The sequence below is a fragment of the Cibotium barometz genome, chromosome 29 (assembly GCF_041138505.1).
Source record: "Cibotium barometz isolate CiBa-2024 chromosome 29, ASM4113850v1, whole genome shotgun sequence".
Lineage (NCBI taxonomy): Eukaryota > Viridiplantae > Streptophyta > Polypodiopsida > Cyatheales > Cibotiaceae > Cibotium > Cibotium barometz.
In genome coordinates, this window is record NC_141074.1 from 7105567 (window position 1) to 7130107 (window position 24541).

The following is a 24541-nucleotide window of genomic DNA, read 5'->3' on the forward strand; positions in this document are numbered from 1 at the left end:
ATTCCCTTGGCTTAAGCAAGGACTGTATATGGCTTATAGATTGCCAATGCCTCTTACACAAGATAGCCATAAGGAATAAGATCAACCAAAGGTTCAAAACGAAGACTTAGTGCATGTCCCCTTCCTCAATTTCTCAACTCGCACTAAGATAATGATTAAAAACCAGTGAACACCATATCCACGGTGGGTGGCTGAGGATCAAGAGCCAATGACAGCTTATAGACGGCTCATATGACCGGCCACCAATGCTGAAGTAGAACTCCTCCTCAGTGTCGAAGGACACACTTACGTTTGACCAGCATGACATCCACATCTACCACCTTGGCCAAGGCTCTTCACCACCGCTCAGCTTCACCCGTCCCCAAATAAAGGATCAGAAGATGCAAGCGAGAAAACATGCCACTGCCAGTTGCGCAGAAGCTTCAGTTCGGTGCTCAGATCCGATTTTCTCAGAACAGGTAGCTGGCTCACCTAATGGCTTCATTAATGCCTAAGCTTAGTGGCTAATGTGGCTAGTTCTGGGGTTGCGACTGCGCCCATGCTCATGCTCAGACCTACTCATTTACGAACCTCTCCAGCTAAGGTGACAGCAGTAGCTACGCACTTAACGTTGAGAAGAATAGCAAAAGATAGCGACCAAGAGACCCTCACCAGGCTGTGATACCATGTTAGAAGATTTACATTGGTGTTGAGAGCTTGCACAAGGTCGAGTGGAGGAGAAGAAGATAAGGAGATGAAAGCTCACAACCACACAAAACACAAGGAGAGAAGCTCACACGTATACAAGAAAAAATCTTGTTTATTAAGTTGCTTACAATACAACTAAGCTTCATGCTTCCCTACAAATGCCTTTGGCATGTGCCTTTAAATAGGCTTCCTAGTGGCCTAGGGTTAGGTGGCTCCCTTAGGACCATTCACACCCACACAGCGTCTACACCCTTGTTCACTAAGGCTCCAAGGCCTATATCTTAATAGTGTATCCATCCACAATGGAAGATATCTATGGATCAAAAAATTTATGATTCACATCCAATTTCTGATTGGTTTATCAATATGTGGAAAAGAAATGAGAACAAAGTTGATGATCGAAATTTACAAAAGAAATAGTTGAAATAATAGTTGCTAGTAAAGGTTTCTTCCAAGTACTGGTTGAGTCAATGTCACAAAGAGACACTATTTGTTTGGTGGTCCCCTACTCTACAATGGCAGTCTAGTGCACATCATCCCATGGTATCCAGCATTCAATCTAGAACATGTGCTCCAGAACGAGTGCCCAGTGTGGATCAACGTCTTGGACCTGCCATACTACCTGTGGTTTGATGTCCCCACAGTGGCCGGTGTGCTTGGCAAAGTGCTCTATACATCCCCTTTGGAACACAATGAAGGGCGGGGCCCAAGGCGCTATTGTATCCTATGGGACAGAAGGAACGACATCCCAGACCTCCTCTCGCTATCAACCCCGGAAGGGATTGAGTTCAATGTCTTTGTCTGCTTTGGAACCTTCCTAGACTCCTACTATAAATGCAAGCAAAGTAGCCATTTTGCGAAAGATTTTCCCCAACCAATTTGAGGAACTAACTCCACTACAAGTGAGGACTCCAAGAAGAGTGCATATATATCCCCGACCCCTTCTGAAGCTACTCCCACTCTTGTGGTTCAAACGTCAGGAGAAGAGTCATCACAAAAAAGAGACAAAGAACCATCCAAAGATCCGGGATTTGAGGTGGCTGGTAAGAGCAACCCAATACGCCCTCCATTGCATCCTAAAGACACTATTGTCCCCTTGCACGGGGCAAGGCAAAGGGTCTCTCAAGAAGGAAGACCGTGCCAAGGGGAAAATCCTTATTTTGGGCAACAAATATGATGCACTGGATGCCTTTGAGCCCATTGAGCTGGACATGTCTCAAAATGTTTAATATGTCAATGCACACAAAGGTGAAAATCATCACTTGGAACATCCGGGGGGATGTGCTCGACTAGGAAGAAAAGAGAAGTTTTGGAGACTAGGAAGAAAAGAGAAGTTTTGGATCTCTTTGATAAATGGCAAGCTGATTTTCTGTGTATGCAGGGACTTTGAAAACTGGAGGCGACCATTCCCTCAATCTCAAAGAGGGGTGGAATTTCTTACACTAATATGCCCCGTCAGGCAGGAAGAACATCCAAGCCTGGCTAGACATGCACGGAGCATTTTCGAGAGGAGAACGGCCACGCACTAGTACTGAAGGTAAAAAAATCTCACTGCTCAGTTTATCCTGTGCTCTGTTTATCCTTCCAGATCATGGCTGCTCAGATCATTCCCCCCTGCTGGTCTCCTTTACCTTACCGGTCTCTGCCCCTAGGCAGGTCAGGTCCTCCACTACCCTACAAACTTAATATCTCCCTCTTGGGGAAGATAGATTTTGATGCAGGGATTCTAGCAGCATGGGAGGCAGCAAGAGTCCAAGGTGGGCCTCGCTGGAAAGATGGAGATGCATCAGATATGCAATGAACTTCTGCAAGAAGTATGGGAGACTTAATGTCAGACTGGGAAGGGCCCGGCTCACCATAACTAAAAAGCTGCAAGAGAACCTCATCCAAGTAGTGCAAGAAGAGGGCCTTGATCTGGTCAATACCATGTTGATCAGTAGCCTAGACTCTTACCTTCAGACACAATCGATTGCTGGAGAAGAAGCAATAAGGATCCGTTCTCGCACTCGTCGGTGGCTAGCCAAGGGAGATGCACCTGCTAGCTTCTTTTTTCGATAAGTCAGGGAAAAGCACCACCAAGAAAGGATTAGAAGACTGATGATGGCCGATGGCTCAATAACTAAGTATGAGGGGGAGATAGCTTCACTGCACACGTGTCCGCCATCAGTGAATCGGCCCCCTCAATAGAGGTTGGATACCCGAAAAGACTGGAAATTTCTCTTTCAAGGTTGACCACAACAGTTGAATGCTCCTCGCTCTCAATCTTGAGTAGGGCGTTCACGAAGGAAGAACTCAGATTTGCTACTGGGCAAGATGGGCAAAGAGAAGACCCCAGGTCCGGATGGCCTACCCATAGAGTTTTACTAGCATTTCTAGCCTCTTCTCAACTCAGATCTATGTTCCATGATTAATGATGCATGCAGGCATGGAGAACTCTCTCACGAGGTGAACCTAGGTGTTATGTGCATATACTAGGAGGCTAACCCACATTAGGCTTGTGAGCATGGTAGCATGGGAAGAAGCTCTAGTGGAGCATGAGTTAGGGCTAACCTTAAGGGTTGAGGTTAGGGTCAGGCATCCAAGAATCATACAAGGGAAATGGAGAGTCAAGAGTCACTTAAAGACCCTCCTATATGATAGAAGCATGGGACACACTCAAGGGATGTTCTCTTGTGTAGAGGATTGTATCACTCACCTACCATTTCACACTACAGCTATATGCTGCTGAAATGATGTCATCTCTCTTGATGGTATGGGACATCAAGGTTAAGGTATGAGATACTTCATTGTAATTCATGTGTGCATCCCTTGGGCTCAGGGATGGTTGGGTAGATGAGTTTATGCCTGGTTTATGCATTACAATTATCTAGAGAGATCTTAGGATTTTAACAGTGGTATCACAGCAATCTCTAGTTAATTGTTGTTGGTTTTTCTTTCTTATTCTAATTTTTAGTATTTTTTAAAGTAAATTTTAATATTTACTAAATAAAAATATTATTTTGTTGATTCGTTTTGGTGATTACGCACATGTATCATCGATATGGCGGTTGAAACACGTGTTTTTTCTATTTCAATAGATGAATCAACGTTACGGAGGAATTCTGTGAGTTCTATACTTTTTTTTATTTTTTTGGTTTAAAATAAACATTTATAGAATTTTTACCAAAATACCGCACATTTTATTGTGGATATTTTGGGTAGAATGAATTTCTTGAATTTTTACACTTTTCGAGAGTTTTTCTTAATTATTTAAAAAATTTTAGAGCATTTTTATGATTTAAAAATATATTTTTTTATGCATTTTGACAAGTTTTCTACGGAGATGCTATAAATTTTCTACCAAATTTCTTCTAAAATGTAGTATGGGGTAGCCAATTGATGCATTGAGTTCTCTCCCGTATGCGTGGGATTCTTTTCTCCTCTCAAAAATAAAATTTTCTTCTCCTGAACACCTCTTATGAGGGACAGTTTGATTAGTATTTAATCATAATTATGTAATTATAATTAACAATTAATCAAAAATTTTATTTAATCTCCTCTCTATTAACAGAGAAGGAGAGGGTGGAGAAGAATGAAGAAGGAGAAGATTGGAGAAAGAAGAGAGGAGAGAGGAGAGAGGAGCCCTCCTCCTCCCTCTCTCACATGAATTGCAACGCGCAAGGAGGAGGGGGGTTTGCTGTAGGGCATCGGGCAGAGAAACGCGACACCCCCATTAAAAAAAATTTATAAGCTTTAAAGCTTAAAAAAGCTTTTATTAAAACTTTTGAAATTTTTTTAAGAGTTTTTTATTTTAAAAAAAGATTTTTAAAAAAGCTTGAAAAAAAAGAAAAAATAAGAGATTTTAAAAAATCTTCTCTGAATTTTTTAAATTTTTTTTCTCTTGGAACCTTTTGGCTTTCCGCTTTCCCGAGAAACCTATTAACTTTCCAAATTCCAGGGATCTTTTGACCTTTCACATTTCAAAAACTTTTGACCTTTTACATTTCGATTTTTTTATCTTTTCATTTTCGCGAAACTCTTAGTTTTTCATATTCCGAAAAGACCATTGGGATTCTGAAATTTTTAGACCGTTCGTATTCTAATGCATTTGGGATAAATTAAAAATTCTTAAAAATTCTTAAAATTTAATTAAAAAATTAGATAAAGATTATTTAAATTATAAATTTTCATTGGATTTGAGAATTATCAAACGAAATTGAAAATTTTGTGAGATTCTCAAGAGATTTTAGGAATATTCTGAAAATTATTTTTTAAAAATCTTAAAAAATAATATTTATAAAATATTAATGGTATTTTGACAAATCTAATTGTTAAACATTTTCTGGAAAAATATAGGTTGGAATGCCATAAGATAGGTTTGTTGAAATTCAAAATTAGCATATTTTGAGACCTTATAAAATTAAGAAAAATTCATGGTAATTTTTTTTCTCGAGAATTCTTATTTTCGAGGATTATTTGGAGTTCATGGATTAGTTGATCTAATTGTTTTGGTTGATTTTATTGGATGGTTTCCAAGTTTTATATGGACTCATCACGTTCTGCCTAGATCACTTGTGTCTATCAGTTTTTAACGAGTGCTTCACACATGTGTTTCACTTTCTTACGTTGGAGTTTTGTTTAAACAACACCACGTTCATATGCTCCGGATTCATGAGTTGGTCACTAATTTTAATGCTTCTTTTGGTATGATTAATGACCATTAGTTGGCATGCATTGATTTTTATGATCAACTATGATTTTCATGGATTCAAGGTGCTTCTATGCTTCTATCCATGGTTTTATGAGAATCTTTTGATCTTTTGGATAATACCATGTGCTTTGAAGGTAGCATTTGCCTTCGTTTTTGCACGTAATTTTGAAATATGTTCCTTGCACTCTTGTACATATTCCAACTTGGATACCTAGTTGCTTATGTATCTAGGTGAGTTATTTTTCTACCTCAGTTTTATTGTGTTTATTGGGTAGTTATCATTAGAAAGACGTCAATAATTCAAATTATTTTCTATGTACTCGGAAAGAGTTATTCCTTGATGTGGTCTCAGGTATATAGAGACATGTTTTAGTATGTGAAAGTCTAGGATAAGACGATCTCATTCCTTTTATACAGGATTTTATTCATATTTTCCTAGACAGCATACTAGGGAGTTCCAAATTAGTAAGGAATGTATGGGTGGTATCATGGTGGTATGGGACACTAGCGATTCCTCGCACATATTATTTTATCAAATAATTTGGGCTCGAGATTGTTGTCTTGCTTACATCACTTGGCATGTTGACCCAACATTTAAAGACAATCTCATTTTTTGAATTCACTTGAAGTTGTAGTGTAGGCGTTCTCTAGATACACTTCTTTTATCTATAGCCTACATGTTTTGATGAGTGTAATCTCGTCGGCGTTTTCACTTGTTGAAATCTCTTTCAACGAGTTTATCTTGTTGTGTTCGGATTAAGGAATTTTGGATTCTTCCTTTGTTGGCATTTCTTTCTCTAGTTCTTTTCTTTAGGTAATTTATACAATCCACCTAATGGTTTACGGATGTACATATGTGACTCATCGAGACGTTGATGACTCCCTATGTTGATATAGATAACTCGGGACGCCGATAAATCCCTCTGCAGATGTGGGTACTCGGGCCGCCGATAAATCCCTAGTTTCTTGCCGTTATAATGCCATGTCTTCCTACTTTATTTCGAATGGTTTACAACAAGGAAACTACTTTGAGTATGAGTTTCTTTGATCACCCGCAGTCTGATGGGCAAACAGAGCTTGTGAATCAGATTGTAGAGGATATGCTTCGTGCATGTCTCTAGAAAATCATCAAATTAGGAAAAGTTTCTTCCAATGATGAAATTTACCTATAAAGTTCTAAACATACGACTACTGGTTTTAGTCTGTTCATGCTTATGTATGGATATCAACCCACGGCACCTATTGATGTCGGTCTTAAGGACATTGAGCTTGATGCATCGAGAGATTTCTTGCATGATATGCAAGAAATATTGACCGAAGCTCGGGATTCTATCAGGAGTGCTCAAGATAGGGCACGGTTTTATGCTGATAGAGGACGTTCACCTCGGTCTTTTGAACCAGGAGCATTGTTTTATTTAAAAGTTCCTAAAAGATTCTCAAACTTCTTCAACAAGAAAATGCCCGAAATCATCTCCTAGATATTGTGGTCCATTTTGAGTTATACGTCGGATTGCCACGGTTGCGTGTGAACTAAAAATACGCAGATTTCTTTCTTTTCATTGCAAGAGTACAATGTTATGAGAGAGGGGAAGTATGTTATGTGCATATACCAGGAGACTAACCCACATTAGGCTTGTGAGCATGGGAACAAGCTCTAGTGGAGCATGGGTTAGGGCTAACCTTAAGGGTTGAGGTTAGGGTCAGGCATTCAAGAGTCACACATGGAAAATAGAGATTCAAGAGTCATTTGAGGGCCCTCCTATATAATAGGGGCATGGGGCACACTCAAGGGATGTTCTCTTCTGTAGGGGATTGTATCTACTCACCTATCATTTCACACTAGAGCTATATGCTGTTGGAATGATGTCATATCTCTTGATGGTATGGGACATCAAGGTTAAGGTATGAGGTACTTCATTGTAATTCATGTGTGCATCCCTTGGGCTCGGGGATGGTTGGGTGGATGAGTTTATGCCTGGTTTATGCATTACAATTATCTAGAGAGATCTTAGGGTTTTAACACGAGGGCATATCAAGCTTATCCCAAAAAGACCCCACAGGTTGGTGGTCGGAGACTGGCACCCTCTCACTGTGCTCAACACTTCTTACAAGATATTTTCTAAGGCCCTTGCACTCCAAATCAAGTTCATTTTGGTCAGAGTTGTGGATCCAAATCAGTTTGGGTTTGTACATGGCCGACAGATTCATAAAGTAGTACTCAACATTCAATGTGGAATATACTATGCGCTAGCTCTCAATCAACAATATATGCTGCTTAACCTCATCTTGGAAAAGGCATATGACAGAGTCCGATGGGATTTTATGCTTGTCGTCTTAGACAAATGGGCTTTGGGCGAATCCTGGTGGGGATGGTCCATGCTCTATTGTAGGCAAGGGTGCCCGCTTGCTCCCCTCCTGTTTGCTGCTGTTACTGAACCGTTGTTGGCTGATGTCTGATACTTCCAAGAGAGAGGCCTTATTAAAGGACTCCCCTTTCCAAAGGAAGATCAGGAGATGACCACCCAGTTCTTCGCTGATGATAACAACTCAATCCTAGCTTATGAAGAGACTAACATTGATACATTCTTATAGGTAGTGGACGAGTTCTACCAGCTCTTCGGCTCGGTTAACAGCACCTCTAAAGCTGAGGCCTTGCTGCTCGGCAAAGGTGAGCAGCAACCTTGGAACCTCAAGTTTGGATTTAACTGGATCCCACATGAAACACCCCTAGGCTACTGGGCTACCCCATTGGAATGGACATCAGTAAAAAACAAAGATTTGATTGGTTCTTCCCTCAACTGCAAGGAAAGATGAGCCACTGGAGAAGGCACAACTATCTTTCCCTGGAAGACTGGTCATACTCAAACATGTCCTGCTGTTGTATGTGATCTATCTTGCCTCATACTACGCCCTTAATAAATCAGACTGGGCCAAGGTGGACAAACTATTCAGTGATTTTCTGTGGAGCAAATCCAAGGGCAAGGGATGGCATGTTGGGAGCACGTATGTTCACCTAAGCAGAAAGGTGGATTGGACATCACCAAATAACTACGAGAGCCAAGGCCCTCACTCTCAAATGGAGAACCAAAACTTCCCGACCTTGGGGGTTGATTACCAGATACTTCATTCAGCATGCCACGTGACTACCTGCAATGGCCAAGCTTGTTGTGGCGGCACAGGCTCACTACCACGAGTTAATGCACAGTCAAACACACTCCATGTTAGTGCATGGGCTAGTGGCGGGGTGGCAAGAAATATTATCATTCCTAAGGTGGACTGGTCAACGACCCCTCACTGGAGATGGAGCCTTGGGCAAAAGTATCTGCTGGTCATTATGCAACATGGAGGGTGGTAAGCCGTACTACACGTTAACCAGCACGTAAACTGCACAAGAAGGGTCTGCAAATATGGAAAGATTTATGGGACAGCAGATTGGCCGAGTGGCTTGATTGTAAAGTCATTGCCCGACAGTTTGGTCTATCCAAGTCATCCCTTTCGATACTCCACGCTGCTGCTGAAGCGCTCCCCCCACAATGGCCAACTGCTATAAGTCTGAAGCTTGAGAATTGGCTTGTCAACTGGGCCTCAGCTAGGGAAACCCCTCTCGAAAATGAAAGGGGCTGACATCAACAACTATCAAGCTAATTGGTATGACCGGCTAGGCCACAAGTGGAACATCCCCAGCACTGCCAAACCATGGGCTTGGCGCACTGCTGCAATGTGGGCAGCCAACCCATCTTTCCGATCAACATTTTTCTCTAGCATCTGCTGCACTTGAAACTCCCCACACGGGATAGGCTTGCCAACTCGGCCCCAGTATCACCACTCTGGCCCTTCTTCAACACACATAAGGAAACTACACTCCATGTTTTTTGGGCCTGCCCAGATGCTATGGAGAGACACTAGAAGGTGGCTGGAAAGTCTAGGTACCCAACACCAATTTATATGGAAGCATGTGTTGCTAGGCAACTCTAAGCTCCTCAATTCGGCCGTAGTGAGTATCTAGCCTTGGATTCGCTATATGGTTCTCTATCAACTCCGGACATCTAGAAATCAAATTGTATTCCATCGATGCCCGCACATGCAACGTCCAGAGTGGAAAATTGACTCTTTTTTTAACATAACTACGGGTTCTAACAGGTCTGTACACCTCAGAGCTTCTGGATAGTGCCAAGATTCAGTTATTATGACTTCTTCCTGTATTACTACAGGCAATATTTCCACTTTTGTAACTAAATCTTATTAATATGAACTCATTTTCTCTTGCAAAATATATATATATAAGAACGAAGGAAACAATTCAAATGGATTCACGCCTACCACACAGAGAAGCATGGGAACATCCCTGCAAAAAATTATATCAATGTAAATTACACCCCCCCACACACACACACACGAACGCAAGCATTGCAATCATTGAGAAAGAAACTAACCGCATCACTCCATCACGTACTACTGCATCAGAAGAGAGATGGGCCCTTCTTCTACAGTGACAAGGTGGTCTTACATAGCGTCTGCTCATTGGGGTTCGTTTCTTGCGGTTAGTTTCACACGTACTTTAATATCAAAGGTTACTCAACAAACCATCAAAACTACTTAATCATTTTTTATTTTTCACACGTACGCAGAGAGAGAAGGGTATACTAGAAAGAAAGAGATAGACTTTGCAATGTTCACCCAAATTAAAGTTTACCCAAAATCCACCACTAATCAAATGATTTCCCATTTTCTACATACATCTGGCCCCTTCTGGAGGACACAACTCTTTCGACACCCAACAGTCATCAAAATGCCTCACACAACCTCCTCTACTTGCCATAACTATCAGGAGGCCATTCTCTCTCACCTCCCTAAAACGAGCTTCGCTTTACAACACCTTCCTCCGTGACCCACGCTTCAAATTTGAAGGGTGACCCTGTTTTTTTATTTGAAGGGTAAAATATTATTCAAGATTTCTTTCATTATATGAAGATAGAAATTTAACACGCACGCGAGAGAGAGAGAGAGAGAGAGAGAGAGAGAGAGAGAGAGAGAGCACACACCGTATCAGCCAACATGATATGGTTTAGGTCAAAGTGAGGATCCCAGATAGATAGGCGAAACACCAGCGATACGAGAGGACATCACAGGATATGGGTGAGATCATAGAGTATGGGACACATCTCTTGGCTTTGGGGAGTGCTCATGGGTTGCTTATTTATAATGGTTTGTCACGATGGCCCGGTTTGGGTGCTTTTACATGCTGGAATAACAAGAAGGGCGCTAGTACAGTGGACTACTTGATGGGATCCCCTACTTTGATGCCAGATATCCAGAGTTCCTATATTTCTGACAAGCCGATTGGGATGGCGGCAGATCATGCATACTTATGCTTCACAGTGGTATTCAGGAACCACAGACAGTTATCGCCATTACCTCTCTCTCGCCACCCTAGATACCATTTTACACGAGAGACTGCTGGAGTTTATTGCAGTGCAGTCTACGATGGCCTTTTCACTCTTGACCCAGATAGCCCTTCAGAGGATCTAGGCTTTACAGAGGTACTACATACCTCGGCAGCATATGCTTTCCCATATACCATAGCTGCCACTGAGCCCTTGAGCAGTACTATTCTGCAGAATAGCTGGTACGATGACAAATGCCGAGAGACCCAAGCTCAGCTACAGAGAGATGTCGCCCTGGGGCACGTACACACAGACAGGCCAAGACGCTCTTCCAATGCTGTGCGCGAAAGAAGAAGCGGGATTTCCTGGCAAAGCTCGACGCAAAGTTGTACCAATTATTCTTGAGTCAGGACAGTACGAGGGCTTGGAAAATGTCCCAGGAGAGGCAGCCACCTACCCCGATCACGGCACCTGAGACTTGGCGCGAGTATGCGATGTCCCTATATGATGTACCTGGACAGCCTCCCATTCCGCGCCCACCATCACCTCGACCGGATCATTGTGTTTTCTTCACTTTGCGGATGGTGCTAGATGCGATTGATAGACTACACATAGGGAGGGCGCATGATCATGAAGGTCTAGCAGCTGAATTTTCTCTATGCACGGGATACTTTGGCACCGATCCTTGTACACATGTTTAATAGAGCTACGTGTGAAGGTTTCCCAACTAGTTGGACAGATAACACTATTGTGCCGTTGCTTAAGAGCAGGGATCCCATGATGCCCAGTAACTTGTCGGAATGCGCAGCGGAATATGAGACACACAACTGAGAGCAAACACGTGCAGGACTCCACGTTGAACAAGGGCCCACGTAGAAGACAAGCGCCAGCCTGCAACACACTGAACTGGGGGCAGAAGGAGAAAAATGCAGACAAGAGTGTGGCTGAGTATGTACTCTGTATATACACAGGAATCCCGAATGAGTGATACAATGGCATGGGCTGTGGGGGTCCATTTTATATGGACCCCAGGCAGCAGTTGGCCTACTCCAGAGGCAGCCGACAGTGGACAAAGACCAGCCCTCATAGACCAGTCGGCCAGCAACCTTGAGTCGGCCAGGTTAGAAATGAGGACGTGTACAGTCGGTCAGAGGAGATGCGCCTGCCAGGCCGTGACTGCCTCCCAAAGCCATGGAAAAAATGGGAAAAGTATGGGGGAAAATACGGAGAGTGGGGAAAAATGAGAAAACACCTAATAAGGGCGGGCACACCCACAACAGAGGCCCTGGTGTATATGTATAGACAAGAGATGACTTCTAACACCCCCTCTCAGCTCCTGGCTGTGAAACCAACCACAGGGAGCTGGAATGCCACCTGAGCAAATCTTGAGATAGTGACTTCGTGAAGAGGTCTACCATACTGTCCTCCGTCGAACAGAACTCTAGCAAGATGTCATCAACAACGATCTGTTCACGAACAAAGTGCCTCTGGATGACCATGGGTTCCTCCAGTGGAAGCCCAATCCTGCAATGCAACCTCTGCATCCGCACCACCTCACAAGCAGCATCACAAGCAGCCCGGTACTCTGCCTCTGTCAATGACAAGGCAAAAGATGACTGCCTCTTACTGCTCCAAAAAAACTGCTCCTGGGCCTGAAGTAGATCTCCTCATGTCCGGATCTCCTCCCCAATCTGAGTCACTCCAACCATGGAGTCGGACTCCATCCATCAACCCCCCTCCTGTGTAAAAGAGTCCACGATCCTTCGCATGCCGCAAAAACCACAGGATACGCAATCCTGCCTCCCAAAGAGTCATCTACAACCATGAGCTCAACTGCCTCATCAGGAAGCTCACGTCCAATCTGGTGTCCATCAACCAAATTAATGAACCATTCTGCTTCCAAGTCAAAGAGGCATCACACTGCTCACAAGGATCAACACCTGATACGGTGCAAAGCCAAGTCTTGGAAACCTGCTGAAGACCTCGCAAGGCCTTCTGAAACCTGTCAACCACCCCCTTTGAATCCGGAACCACAAAGCCTGGAGCATGCACCTCCTTCTGCAAGTAATCAACTGCCATCTGCCTGGCTTTCCGAGAAGTCCCCGTGGAAAGAACATCCTCATCTACAGGAGTTTCTTTGTCCCGAATACTACGAGACATCAGAGCATAAGTTACCTATTCAATTTCCTCTGACTGACGAATACAAGAACTACCAACATCAGTACTGGAAAGTTCCTGCCAACTGCTGCCATCAACTAGCAAGCTATCCACCATCTGGTCCTGGAAAGCCTGCATCTGCAACGTATCCACACTTAAGTGGCCATTACCAGACTGCCACTAATCACAAACCTAAGGACCAGGGAGAGAGAGTGCTGAAAGCTTGTAAACTCCATTCTCCACTCCGCCTTCCCAAACCACCTGACCTGTTGCTTTGTCCCGGAGAGCAACAAAACGCTCATCAAACTCCACCCGTATGCCAATCTTGCAAACCTAATGCACTGACAACAGATGAAAACCAAGTGACGAAACATACAACACCTGGGAGGAATGCTTCCCCCGTCTGCCATCGGGAACTATCTCGATCCTGCCCTCACTGTGAACTAGGATAGTGGATGTATCCCCAGTAAGAATGTGACCAGAATACCTGCAAAGATCCTATAAATCTGAACAGGAAGGAGTCATGTGCCTGGAAGCACCACTGTCTAGAATCCACTCCCGAGTATCCGTTGCGGATAATCCTCCAACCTCCTCCCTGCCTGAAGAAAATGAAACATCGGTGTTCATTACCTCCAAGTGCACAAAAGCCGGAGTCTTCATGATTGCTGCTGAGGAATCTTCACCCTTCTCGGTCTTCCACTTGGGACATTGCCTCCAATAGTGGCCTTTCTCGCCACAATCATTACAGGTCCTCTCTGCCTTTAGTTTCTCGTGGTCAGCGACGGACTTCTTCTCAAACGACTTCTCTGATGAAGCCTTCCCTTTGCTTGTGTTACAGCCTTTCGACCGTTGGCCAGTTAAGGCCTCCTAACCTCCACCCTGAGGAGGGTTCGTGAATCGTTCCTCCTGGTCCAAGACCACAGGCACAAGCTCCTCCCACGTGATGGTGCTGAGCCTGCCACTTGTGATCTAAGACGAGTAAAATGCTGAGTACTGAGAGGGCAAATGCGACAGCAACATTATGGCCATGTCCTTTGACGATATCTCCTTCCCAGCCTGAAGAACTTCTTGCTGAAGAGCCTGCAGCTTGTTAATATGCTCCCGCGTCGTCAATGACTTTGTAGGGCTCATAACCCGCATCTGTACTTCCAAGGAAATCCTCTTCATGGGCGATACCCTGTTGTAAAGAGAAGCCAAATGCTGCCATATATCTCTGGCCAGCGTCATATGCTTTACATGATTGATTACCTGCGGTGTGCAGTTGAGGAAGATAAACGAATGGACCCTGGCATTGACACGATCCCACATCTGTGTCTGTGTCTCCCGGTCCTTTCGGATCGACATAACTCCCCTTCCTCTACTTCCGGTCGTGGAACCCCAACAACGATGAAATCAGCGAGGTCGTAAGACTCTAGAACAGATTCCATCATAACCTTCCATATGCCGTAGTTGTTCCCATCCAACTGACGGTTCACCGGGAACGTGGGGAGTGTCGGGATCTTCACATGCCTCTCGGCCATCTCTAACAGATCTGCCATTTCAGGGAGTGAACTTTAGTCGTGTGAATGGGGAGGGTGGGTGGGAACAAAACCTGAAGATGAAGCTGCACTTGCTGCTCCCTGCTTCGCCACATCCCGAACGGCCCACAAGGGTTCCCAAACAACACTAAAAAACACGAACAAACCCGCTCCTCCGGGGGAGGGGTGAACTTGGTCTTCTGAAGGGAGGGTCGGTGGGAAACACAATGAAGATGAGGTTTGAACTGCTTACTCCTCACTTCTCCACGTCCCGTAGGGTCCACCGATGTCTTCGATCAGCACCAATCACGAACAATCCTGTATCAATCCTGAATCTCCAAGTCTCTCGGATCTTCAAGGGCTTCAACAGTCCCGCAAGCTCTCCACGTCTCCGGGATCTTCAAGCAGCCTTGTGCTCTGATACCATGTCGGAATGCGCAGTGGAATATGAGACACAAAACTGAGGGCAAACGCGTGCAGGACTCCACGTTGAACAAGGGCCCACGTAGAAGACAAGCGCCAGCCTGCAACACACTGAACTAGGAGCAGAAGGAGAAAAACGCAGACAAGAGTGTGGCTGAGTATGTACTCTGTATATACACAGGAATCCCGAATGAGAGTTACAATGGCATGGGCTGTGGGAGTCCATTTTATATGGACCCCAGGCAGCAGTCGACCTACTCTAGAGGCAGCCGACAATGGACAGATCTCGACGACCAGCCCTCATAGACCAGTCGGCCAACAACCTTGAGTCGGCCAAGTCAGAAATGAGGACGTGTACAATCGATCAGAGGAGATGCACCTGCCAGCCCGTGACTGCCTCCCAAAGCCATGGAAAAAATGGAAAAAGTATGGGGAAAAATACAGAGAGGGGAAAAATGAGAAAACACCTAATAAGGGCGAGCACACCCACAACAGAGGCCCTGGTGTATATGTATAGACAGGAGATGACTTCTAACATAACTATCATACGATCATGATTGGCCATTATCTGGTAAGATATACGGATCCATCTTGGAGCATGAGATGAACCGGTGGGCAGAGAGGTAGGGACAGAGAGCAACTGGACAGGCTGGTTTTAGGAGGGGATACACCACACTGGATCATATACTCACCCTCAGAGCTCTTATTGAGGAGGGACGAGCACGAGGACGGAGGATATATTGTTGTTTTGTGGACTTCCGCAAAGCATTTGATACGGTACCACGTGCCAAGCTTATGAGAAGACTACAGGATGTTGGTGTCCCTGAGGAGATGCAGTGGGGAGTATACACTTTGTATGAGTCAGTGATAGGCAGAGTACGTGCCCCAGGGGGCTTGTCGGATGTAGTGAACAGTACAAGATCTCACACTAAACCTTGGTAAAACCAAGGTTATGACATTTAATACCACACAAGCATGGGTGACTAGAACACAAACGCAGTTTACGTTTAGAGGAGAGCCAGTTGAGTATGTCAGATCCTGTGTGTACCTGGGGGTGACCTTCAGAGGGCCGCGGTTTTCTATGAGGGAGGCAGTGACTAGCACGAGGATTTGTAGCTTTGGGGGCGCTTGAGAGACAGTGCGCAGACATACAGTTTCAGGAGCCACGCACGAAACTATGGCTATTTGACACTCTGGTTACATCGACACTTCTCTATGGAGCGGAGATATGGGGGCCTAGTCTTTTTCATAAGAGGAGGGAGCCATTGGCAGGACAGGATGGACCAGAGAGAGAGTATTACGATGGATGGCAGCATATGGAGAGGCCATTAGTGATGATGATTGCACGCATGATTCGGAGCAAGTCATTTGTACCACATGAGATCATCAGGGCAGAGATGGGGGCTGCCCCAGTGGTTATTGAGGCTTTGTTCCGTGCAGTTACTTTTCTCCATAGAATATGGGAGCTCCCTCAGCAAAAATACCCTCGCCTAGCACTCACTTCCTCCAAACAGCTTGCAGATGAGGGAGACACCCAGTGTTGGTATGCCCAGATGCGCACATGGCTGGCCTTGCATGGCATGAGTATTGATGCACTCCCGCCTTTTGCTTACAGCCTGGACTGCCGGTTCTTAGATCTCAGCCGTTCAGAGCAGAATCGGGTGATCACGATGGACATTGTGAGACCAGATACAGAGACGACATGGGTCAGGCCCCCGCAGCCGTTGGGCACGAAAATGGCACACTACCATAGTCATTTTCTACACCTCTCTTCGGACGGATTTATTATACGCCATGCTTACATGGACACACACCTCTCACATGGTATTCGGAGTGCTCTTGGACAGATTCGCACCTCTTCACACCGGCTGAGGATAGAGATAGGTCGATATGAGGATATACCACTAGAGGACCGCATATGCCAAGAGGTGGAGTCGGAGGAACACTATATATGTCGTTGTATTGTCTACTATGAGATCCGAGGGAGGTACCACTGCTTGTTCCGTGAAGGCTTTGGACCTTTGCGTCGGATCATGGACTTTGAGGACCAAAGGTGCTTAGGGCTCTTCATACTTGAGCTTAGACGCCACAGAGAGAGCCTATTGAGGGACAGGAGGGGAGTGGGACCAGAGCCGCCTAGACAGAGAGCCCTCACAGATTTTTTTAGAGCCAGCACTGTAACCCCACGAGCCTCTACTCCCCCATCTACAGGCCTACCTGGTAGACCACCCTCCAGAGGAGTCACCCTGGACAGAGCCATTGCCATCTGAAGAGCGAGACGCCCACGACCACGAGGATCGCGTCCATGACTCATCGGCAGATTCAAACCATCATTGCCCGCCACCAGAGGAGTTTACCTGCGACGATTCAGCAGTTCAGCTTTCAGCTCTTAGCTCTCTTAGGATGTTACTATTTTCATTCTTTCTTTCAGATTTGTTATGATGAGACATCATCATCAGTTGTACCTTGTTTTGGTCTCATGGGCCATTTCGGCCTTTAGGAGACGTTAATATATCTTTTTCTTTCTTTCTTTCTCGTTCAAGTCCACCCGAGTTCAAGTCCCACCGTTGGTCGTATATGCCCTCGTGTTGCATTCTACCGACATTAATACCTCTCTCTCTCTCTCTCTCTCTCTCTCTCTCTCTCTCTCTCTCTCTCTATATATATATATATATATATATATATATATATATATATATAGCCAGCAGAGCAGCAAAATCTCTCTCTGTCCAACCCTCAGAGCAATAAAACCTCTCTCTTCGCATGTGTGCATGTGTTATTTATTGCCTCCAGACATAGGCGTAGAGGGAGAAAGGTGTTGTAGAGCAAAGCTCGTTTTAGAGAGGATGACTCCTCTCTGTAATTGTCGTAGCAAGCGGAGGAGGAGTTGGGGAGGCAGCAGGACTGGGAATTTCACGTTATGAGGACCTTGTGAGAGGATACATCATGAAAGGCCAAAAAGAAAAAATTTACTTCTGACAAAAGATCAAGAGATAGCAATGCTTCAGAATTTTGTGTCAAAATACACTCTCTAAAACCAATGGTTTCTGATCCAGACTCTATTAAACTTTGATTCACAAGATGAACCGTCATATTCTTGTATAACTTTTGAGGGAAAAAAAATTAAAGAAAACTCCAATGCCTTTAAAGAGGGTAAAAACCAAGGCCACATCCTCTTGGCCCTAAAACAGAGATTGAGGATGATATCAACTGCCAATAGGAGCCAACTTAAAGAACATGAAACTAACAATCTAAGCACACTAGCCTACACAAGATTGAGTCCACACCACTTCGTCTTCAAAAAGTAGCCTTGAATTGAGTTTTTGCCAATGACCTTGCTTCACCAAGTCCGCACCACCAACATATTCACACACCTCCAAGCAACAATGCCCACTGTGCAGTAGAATTATACCTGTCACAACACCAAAGAAACTGTTAGTCTCCTCCCTTTCAATCAAAGAAACTGTTAGTCCCCTGTTAGTCTCTTCCCTTTCAATCAAGCCACACTCGAAACTGCTGAGCCAACTTTGTCCAACATCTATGCTTATCAAAGAAACTGTTAGTCCCCTGTTAGTCTCCTCCCTTTCAATCAAAGAAACTGTTAGTCCCCTGTTAGTCTCTTCCCTTTCAATCAAGCCACACTCGAAACTGCTGAGCCAACTTTGTCCGACATTTATGCTTATCTCGCTAAATTTCATGCAAAAAAACTCAACATAGAAAAGCGCTTTAATCTTAAACATGAAGAAACGCTGTCCTCTTAACTCTAAACTTACATTTGAACAAACAGAAAAACTACCCACGTGGCTCTAATCTTTATATTGTCCACGGCTAGAGCCACTTAGCATTTAAAAAATTACTTAAAATGTATTCAAAGATTAGTTTAAAAGGAGTCCTTCAGGTGCTTCCAGTGAGCCTAAACAAGTGGTGGCTGACATTTCACACGAACTGCTACCCACAGAACATAAAACAATACAGAATGCTGCCAGCATTACTTGCTGGTGTGACATACTCGTCCGTAGCCCCATCAAGTGTCACTACATCTGGTCAAATCCTATGCAAAGCTGCTTTGGGTTTTAGGTCACCCATTAGACTTACCAGCAAAACTGCAAGAGTCCAGATTCTGTGACTAAATGAGCAACCTGCAGTTGCAGTCTCATGCATACGAAAGAACTCTCTTGACAGCAGATGTCTGTGCACAATGTAGTATGTACAATATCAGTCAAGCTTTGTTTGATTCATTTGGTCGTGTTTGAGAAGCAGTAGATGAATATTGCACAGAAGAACTACCCAAATGTTTCTTTAGGGCATGACTGGACAAAAGTCCATTTTTTGAACAGTCCAGGCCTTCCAAGGTCTTTGCCTCCAACTCAGCTATTGACTTCTGAAGTTGTTCCTTCTTTAGATCTAGAGCCCGATCATCACTTTTGAAGGTAGGTACCTTTCTCAAAGACTCTTGAGCAGTTGCTTCACTTCCCTGCCTTTCATTTCTGGATGAGCCAAATTTCTCCCTTTCAAAGCCTGAACTCTTGTAAAGCTCAATGTATGACTCCCGTCTTCCTTTATTCATCTGTTCATTTTTCTCTAGCTTGTGTGTGTTTGGTGCGTCCCCTCTTGCATTTTCAAACCTTGCAGAGTTGACCATCTTCTGCTGCCCGTCTGTTGTGAAACTATCAGTAGAAGCTGAGCCTTCCACAGCAGATGCACTGCCCAAACGAGTCAAACTCATTTCGTCTGACCCGTGGGGGCATTCACCACAGGTTGCCACATCTCCAACTGCAACCCCAAACATGGCATCTTGTAACTGATTCAAATCACTTGCAGGTGGAAACTCAAAAGTCCCCGAGTCACAAGCCATCATGTCTTGAACCTCTGAAGCACCTGAACAAGAGCATTCAATGGACTCTCCACCTGCTATTTTTGCAACCACAGCTGCAGGTTCTTTCATTGCCAACTCTGCTGTTTTTTGATTACTAAACCCCGGTCTGAATGCATTGGGAAAACTAGCTTCTAGCTCCAGAGAAGATGCTGAGGACTGTGAGGGAGCCTGAATATTAAAGCAATCAGCTACCTGCTTGATCCTCACTGAATCCAAAGCAGGATCGATGTGCAGTATATCAGGAGATGCCAAATGAGTAGATGGTGTAGAGCCACTCCTTTCCCATCGACTTTTCACTTCCAAAACCGCTTGCTGGTGCTTTTTCTGAAGCTCCAATAATTCCTGTTCCTGTCTTAGTGTCAGGAGCTTTAACTCTCTATCCAGTATCTCGGCTCCAGCAACACACTCAGGGGGTGTGCCCAGTGCTGGTTCACATTCTGACCAAGATGGTTGCAAATAGCAATCCTCTGGTAATGCATCCCTTTCACCTTGTGCAAATCCAACGAGACCTTCAGAGCCTGCAGACATGTTCATTATGCCTTCCCATGTCTGATGTGTGTACCTACTGCAGCCAGCATTTCTTTGAGACTCCACAAGGTCATTGAATGCTGCATTCACTGAATCGCCTAGCGCACTGTTAGCAACATTTTTTGATGAATCTAAACATGGGCTGCCCATGCTCTCAAGAACAGACGACCAAGTACCTCTCTCAATGTAATCTGAAGCTGGAGAACTAGGGTCTCCAGCACGATACATGTGATCCCCTTCACCATTGTGGTGTTCAGATGGAATACTGGACAGAGGCAGAGCACCTGAACTAGATGGAGAATAATCTGAACCTCCATGGTTACAGGTAACTTCTTCAATACAGCCGTGTGTGGCAAGCTGCACACTTGAACTATGATTCTCCTGCAACTCCTCCGAACAAGGTCCATCCACACCAGTTGCATCATCACAATCAGCTTGACCCTTGGCTTTTTCATGGCTTGTATCTGGAGTCGACTCCAGTTTATCCTCACAATCCTCTGTATCAGGAATAGCGTCATCAAAGGAAACTCCGGGCTTCCATCCTGGAACTAGAGCCAGAATCTCTGCATCGATCATCTCAGCAATGTTGGTCACGTCCTGGTCAGAGAGATCAAGCTCTGCCACCATTTCGCTGGCCACACTCATAGCTGTGTCACCTTCAATGTCAAACAAAAAATGTATGTTGCGAATTTGACCTGCACAGCAAATTCACTCTATAAGTCAATCTAAAACAACCATGTTCACATTGCATTTTGCCACCCAAGATGCTTTTGATTCATATGGTGTGTGCTTGGAACAGGGAATAATACTTGGAACACAAAAATGTATGTCAGAATAAGGTTACCTTGAGCATCTGCAATGCGCAGTCTCAAAAATATGGTGCTTTCATCCCTCTTCTTCCCCTTCACTCTAAAATCTCTGCTTATCCTTGGTTGATCATCCCTTGAATATGGAGCAGAGTGGCTATGAGCATTGGCCATGTCAATGTCTTTGTCACCACTATTGGCAAAAAAGGAAGTTGAGCCCTTAGCTTGTCCTGATTCATACCCATATTTGACATTTACGTTATTTAAAGACAAGGACGTTAACCTAGTTTTGGAAGGTCTGTTACAGGATCCTGATCCACTTTCTTTGACCATGAGTTCATCCATGTCATATCCCACCAGCTTTGTTTGCGGGATCAAAAGCAAAGGCTCCAAATGGTCCCTAGCACCATCACTTTGCAAGAAAGGATCTGTCAAAAGCTCTCTTGCTGGCATTCTTTTGGATGCAGTTGCCAGGCATTTCTCGATGAACTCCCGTACATCAGGATGCTTGACCCTCTCCAATGCAGCAGGCTTTTTCCCCTGCTTTAAATACATAACATGAGATTGTAAAGATAACAACTGTCGTTCATGCTAGGGGCAGAGGAAGATCATGTTTTGAGAGAGAGAGAGAGAGAGAGAGAGATTCTTACAGAAGATACTTTTTTGTAGATCTGAGCTGCATTTTCACATTCACTGTAGGGATACTCAAAGGTTACCATCTCTAACAAGCACATTCCAAAAGAGTAAATATCCACAAGCTCATTATACTCCTCTTCATACAACTCAGGGGCCATAAACTCAGGTGTCCCTGCATAAACAAGTGGAGTAAAGGAGCAGCAGGCCAGAAGATGCAAGATTCTAACCAGAAATGTGAGCCGAGTTCAGGTAAAGTTACCAATCACACTATGGGCAGCATGTGCCTGGCGCAGAATGGTTGCTAAACCAAGGTCCCCAATTTTCACCTCACCATTGTTCCCATTGACAAAAATGTTATCACACTTTAGGTCACGATGGATGATGGGGGGATCATGACTGTGAAGATAGAGCAACCCTCTCAATATTTGTCTTGCCCAGTTCTTTACAGCCTTAATATCTACATGCTTGTGCTTCTTTCTGTACCTAAAAGGAAAGAGAATGAGAATTCATGAAACCGAAATTGACAGGTTCCATCGTTTTATTTAAAATCGAAAGGTGAATCCTGAACATAACGTGCACCCACATGCACATGCAGCTTTCAATGTCAAATGAACCACGTTTAAGGTCAAAAAATATACTTACTGTCGTAAAGTGCCAGAGGTGAAAATCTCAGTTATGAAGTTGACATTCTTGTTCTTCGTATCTACCCAAGAATGGTAGAGTTTGATGATGTTCTTATGCTTGAGTGACTTGAGAAGATGCACCTCACAATACAAACGCTCCAATTCCTCAGGACTCTGTAAAAGGTCCTGAATTTTCAATTGATTCCAAGCCACCTCAATTCCTTCTACCTCATCAAACGCCCTGTAACTGCCATGTGAGTTAAGGAGGACAAAGCTATTTGAAAGACAAGAAGACCTCAGTTTTTAGCCACAGAAAAACGGGTAATGTGGATACACTGTCTTGGAGGCCCCCTTACCCAGCACCTCGCTGTACTGTAACGTAAGCCACACAAATAATCAACGAGGTTTAAAAAGCTGAAAACTTGGGTGAATTATCAGCACACCGCTTGAGAGAAAAGTGTAGCAAAGACAAGCAAACAGGGGTGCATCTTGCCCATTAAACGTTCTAAATCTTCACTTAAAAACTGGCATTTCATAAAATTAAAGCTGAATTTGTAAAAAAAGAAACTATCGACAAGGCATGTCCGAAGATGAACGCATATCAAACTCCTAATATTAAAACGGATGCACCAAATGAACAGTGAATATCAATGACGAAAAGACCCTTATCTCACCAAAGAGATTACATTATACTAAACAACGCCAGGAATCACCCTACCCTAACCACACTAAACGGACAGTAAAGAAAACCCTAAGCACACCGTAATCATTGGCAGGGCAACCCTGACCGAACTAAACCTTACACGCACTGAACCAGGGAAAACCTAAGACAACGGCAGGGAAACCCTAATACAATAACCGCACTAAACCAACATAAATCATACTTAACGGAAAACCTAAACTGCTGCAAAGGAGCGCGCTATTGGTTTGAGCATGCGCCAGCGCTTTTCTAAGTCAAGAAGCCAGTTTCGATCGAATCTTCAACAAACAATGGAGACATGAATTTTTCCAGCTATGGAGGCAGGTAACTTACCCGGCCATACCGACCTGTTTGGTCGATTTCAACAAACTCGAGGTCATCTGTGTGATCGGGGGGCTCGTCCATCGCCGAACCTTCTCCTTCCGACTTGCTGTCCGGCATCATGATGTGCAGAAATGCTCTCCTTTGTGAGGTTCTGACAATTACTGTAGCGAGGATCGGCCCCTTCCAACAGGCAAAACGTTCATACGATCAAGCATCAATTCTTGCCCTAGACTGTCAAGAAAGCAAGGGCGTAAGCCTGTCTCTCGATGGATACATATGCTCACACTGTCATGACAGGCAAAGAGCAGAAAGCCATCTCTGCGCAAAGACCACAGCAACAGGAAGGAGGAGGGGGGGCGGGGACTCGGGGAGGCAGCGCCGCCAAAGTTAACGGCTCTACCGCTGGGCCGACAAGACCTCCGAGTTAGCGGCGCCGCTAGATTTAGAGGTGGAGTCGTCTGGTGGTGGCGAGTGATACTAGCTAAAACTGCCAAAGGCAACCTCTCTTTGCTTCAACGGTTGATTTGCTTCCACTTTTACACCGCGAATGAGAAATGCTAGGTGTGCAAACCTTTACACCACCCATAAACTTGTCCTACGTCCATTCCTTCTCAAAAAGGAAGAGAAAAGAACACCCTTATCCTTTACACCACATGCCCAATGCTATCTACCTATCTTAATCACAACTCTCTCCAGTTGAGCATGTCCACCTCCTCACCCATCTACATCTTGGGATTGTATGTGTCATGCCCCCACCTCCCAAAATAATGAACAAATAATACAACAACTCAGCAAGGATTTTTACATTGTGTTACGAACAGAGGGCCTTAAGGACACATACGTCCCCACATGCGCACCCTTGTGATCACCCTATCTTTATCGCACGTCCACACAATCAAGCCCTAGCATGTCCAACTCCTCGTCCACCTGCATTTTGTGCTCGTGTGTGTAAGCAAGCTTACCTCCCAAAATAATGATCAAAGAATACAAGAAATGAGAAAATTCTTTTACGTTTTGCTATAATAATCTCCCACAAATCCCGTGCTGAGGTGAGCATGGTTTTAGGCCAAATGAGTTAGTCAAAACTTTGTTTCTCAGAACCGTACTAGTAGCCCCTCTAGAACTATTCTATCAAATAGGAAACAACACATAGCTTGTGCCGAATCTTTGTTTATTGGAACCCTACCTAG

The 24541-nt window shown here is 44.4% G+C and overlaps 1 protein-coding gene across 11 annotated transcripts; it reads right to left on the reverse strand.

Moving 5' to 3' along the window:
- Window positions 1-17890: 17890 nt before the first annotated feature.
- LOC147621789 (uncharacterized) lies at window positions 17891-23988 on the reverse strand. Of its 11 annotated transcripts, none has more exons than XM_086822813.1 (10): window positions 23361-23988; window positions 22662-22699; window positions 22347-22574; window positions 21964-22181; window positions 21719-21876; window positions 21352-21608; window positions 21107-21261; window positions 19146-20957; window positions 18954-19047; window positions 17891-18270 (listed from the first exon to the last, which is right to left on the reverse strand). In XM_086822813.1, exons 1-10 carry the CDS (start codon window positions 23469-23471, stop codon window positions 18225-18227), a joined length of 3117 nt encoding a protein of 1038 aa, XP_086678939.1. In that variant the 5' UTR covers window positions 23472-23988; the 3' UTR covers window positions 17891-18224. The 11 variants fall into 11 exon arrangements, with proteins under 11 accessions (XP_086678939.1, XP_086678938.1, XP_086678937.1 ...); XM_086822812.1 differs by having other exon boundaries at window positions 21964-22187; XM_086822811.1 differs by lacking the exon at window positions 18954-19047.
- Window positions 23989-24541: the final 553 nt, after the last annotated feature.